Genomic DNA, 3,461 nt, shown 5'->3' on the forward strand with positions numbered 1-3,461 from the left:
AGCACTGGATTATGACGTTGAGGAAATAATTGTCAGTGTTGTGGTGTGGACATTTGTGGATTGTTAGAGGTGATTTTATCAGTACTTTAGGTTTTAGAATCTTCAGTCGTTAGGAAAGATGTACTATGGAATTTGAGAGGTAGGATTTTATAGATCTTTTGAGATGCTTATGTTGATTGAGGTTCGTTACATTTCTGTAGACCACATACAAGGCATTCGTTAGAATTGAAGGTTTTGAGTTTGGAGATATATTGTTACTATTGTTGCGTGTACGCATTTTATGTGTATTTATGTTTGTTTTACTATTACCACCATTTGCTTATTTTGTACAAACCCTTTATTCTTGTAATATTTTTTTTAATAATCCAAGTTGTCAGGATGCCACCTCGTCGTCAGGAAAGAAGTGTATCGAGTATGAATGCGACAAATGATGAATGGGGATGCACCATAGAACAGTTTAATCGAATAAATCCTCCCACCTTCGATGGTCGGGGCGACGCAACCTTAGCAGAAGACTGGATCCAAGATATTGAGGAGATACTCCGCGTTATAAACTGCACAGACGAACAGAAGGTTCTATACTCTGCTTTCAAACTAACGGGAGAAACAAAAAGATGGTGGATTTTTGAAAGAACCATCAGAGAAGCGGAAGAGACGGAAATAGTCCGTTGGGTGCACTTCGAGCAAATCTTTCTGGAACGCTTTTTCCCAACCTCAATCCGAGATGACAAGGCTATGGAGTTTGCTAATTTGGTACAGGGAGCTTTGACAGTACACCAGTACGTAGCTAGATTTATTGAGTTATCACGTTTTGCTGCATATTTGATCCTTGATGAGGAGAAGAAGGCTCGTAAGTTTGAACAGGGGCTAAATGAAAATATTTATGAACAAATTATGGGCTTTCAAATCCGGAACTTCTCAGAGTTGGTGAATAAGGCCACAGTTTTTTAGTGGAGTCTTCAAAGAGGCGTAGCACTGCTGGAACAGAGGAAGAGGACTGCGCCACAGGGGTCTCAATCTATGATGGATCAAGAGCCATGGAAGAAGAGAAATGATGGGAGCAGATCGGGGCAAAAGCAAGTGCAGAGATATCAATCAAATAACCCCTGCAAGTTTGGTAACCACGTGCACACTAGGGAGTGTAGAAAGGAAAATGGGTCATCTTTTCGATGTGGAAAGACTGGCCATTTCATCAGAGAATGCCCATTACTGTCAAACGACAAGAATAAGTCCAATACACCCCCAGGTCCCCAACAAACGACACAGGGAAACAATCTGCATCGAATGGGACCAGTTCGAGTGTTTGCATTGACAGCTGAAGATGCTGAGGGCGATAACAATGAGATCACAGGTACCTCACTTTATTTCTCCTTGAAATCTTTTTATTTGAGTCGAGGTTAATCACGCTTGCATGGTACTGTTTTAATCGTATAGCTTAGAATATTGAAGTTGGTTGAGAGTTGATTTTCTAAGGATTTGAAATTTGTGAATTGAGGTTAGTCAGGACTTAAGCTTGGAACTTTTGATTATACTATATTGTTTTAGGAGTTCTCTGTTAGTTAGTTGTGACGAAAAAAAAAGAAAGTGTGCGGACTGGTTAAATGTGGAGGTTAATTCTCTTCTGATGTATGAGATTCAATGTTTTTAGGACTATAAGTTGTTAGAGTGAGCAGCGGAAGTGTGGTTTTGGGGAGTGATAATTTGAGAGCTTATTTCGTTATTATTGAGGTTTTAATTTTAGACTTGAAATGGCAGTGTGCGTGAACGTATATGGCTAGGGAAAATATGGAAGAATACGATCGATAATATTGGAGAATTAGAATTTGGAATATTAGGTTCGACAATTTTGGTATATTAATTAGGTCCGACAATCTGATTGACGTTTGGTGTAGGCATGAATGGTTGTGGCGGATAAATATTTAGGCTTTGCTTGTGGTACTAACAAATTTCGAGGACGAAATTTCTTTTTAAGGGGGTAGAATGTAACACCCGGACCCAATCAAACTCATTTTTTTTTATTGATTTTGTTATTTATTTATTTTGTTCAATTTATTTTGTTTTATTTTCTTCACACCTAAAATATTTTTTCCGCGTGTTTTATTTTTTTTCTTTCTTTCCGTCTATGTTTCTTTTTGACCTGTAAGTGTTCGTTTTGTTCACGACATGCATACACACACATTCGTTCACGGCATGCATACACAAGCATGACTTAGTTTCCACACGCACAGAAGCTCCATGCACACACATGTCTCTCTCGTCTCTCTAGGGTTTCACCTCATATATATATAGATGCATATGTTTTTCCATGCTATAAAAACCACCCAAACGCTAGCCACCGCACCACCTTAGAATCGCAAGCCCAGCCTCCATCACCTCGGTCTCATACAATTCCATATCGATAGTCACCCCACGTAAGCCAGCCCTCTGTCGTCCATACTACCGCCACCAGTGCACCCCTCGTAAGCCTCTGATCAACCAACCCATCTTCACCGTGCACTGACTAGAATTCACGCTGCCCACCATACAAATATCGACGCAACCGTACATGCATTGCATCTCCATGGATCGCAACTCCACCTCGCCGTGCGTCACCTCCACTTGACCATCACAGGTAGTCCAGCTTCTCCGCCATACACCGCTGCACCACCACCAGAGTGCCGAGAACAACCATCTACGGAGTGATCTGAAACTCCTTTGTTTTGGGTCTGAAAAACAGAGCAGTCCGTTCCATTGAGCTCCTCTGCCAGCCTCTCCCTCTCCCTGTGCCCCTCGGTTTTTCAGCCACGTTACATGACGGAAACCACCGCACGTAACTCCCGACCAGTCACACACCTTCTCGCTATCCCTTAGTGAGTTCTCTCCCCTTCCGAACGCTATAGTCTCTTCGTCTCTCACTCACACATTCACTGTGTTTCTTTCTCTCTCTCTCTCTCTCTTTCTCGTCCAGTGCATAGCCACCGAGTGCACCACCTTCCATCGCGCACTACATCGTCGCACGATACCTACTCGGTGAGTCCCTGCCGCCGTTGCACTACTATTATTCTTATATTTATATTCATCGCTAATTTTATTTCATAAGGTGTAATTATTTATATATACGTATATTTCCATGTAAAGTTTTAACCTAATATATATGTATATATATGGAAAGTTCCCGGTTTTAGCCTACCGTTTTCGGGTAAGAAGTTTTGGTTATTATAAGGGTTTATATTTAAATGGGTTTAACCTTAAGTCTCATTAAGTGTTATATTGTATTTTGATAATATTGTTAATTAATAGAAGTAAACCTATGTTTCATAAGAGATGAGTTTTTCATGACCTATTTTATGGAAATTTTAGTAGACAATGTATTCTATTTAGTTATAAAATGCTATCGGTAATTTTAGATATTTTGAATATTAATTTTTATTGAGTTCTATAATTATCTTAATACTTGCTCGGTTAAATTCTTATTCGGAACG

The 3,461-nt window shown here is 40.0% G+C and overlaps 1 protein-coding gene across 1 annotated transcript; it reads left to right on the forward strand.

Annotated features, from left to right (window-relative positions):
- The first annotated feature begins 414 nt into the window (after positions 1-414).
- LOC121238868 lies at positions 415-951 on the forward strand. Its single transcript, XM_041135936.1, has one exon. The coding sequence runs from the start codon at positions 415-417 to the stop codon at positions 949-951; it is 537 nt and encodes a 178-aa protein (XP_040991870.1).
- Positions 952-3,461: the final 2,510 nt, after the last annotated feature.

The sequence above is a fragment of the Juglans microcarpa x Juglans regia genome, chromosome 1D (assembly GCF_004785595.1).
Source record: "Juglans microcarpa x Juglans regia isolate MS1-56 chromosome 1D, Jm3101_v1.0, whole genome shotgun sequence".
NCBI classification, from domain to species: domain Eukaryota; kingdom Viridiplantae; phylum Streptophyta; class Magnoliopsida; order Fagales; family Juglandaceae; genus Juglans; species Juglans microcarpa x Juglans regia.

Coding starts and splice junctions, on each gene's coding strand:
- LOC121238868 (XM_041135936.1), top strand. CDS start 415: ATGAATGCGACAAATGATGAATGGGGATGCACCATAGAACAGTTTAAT.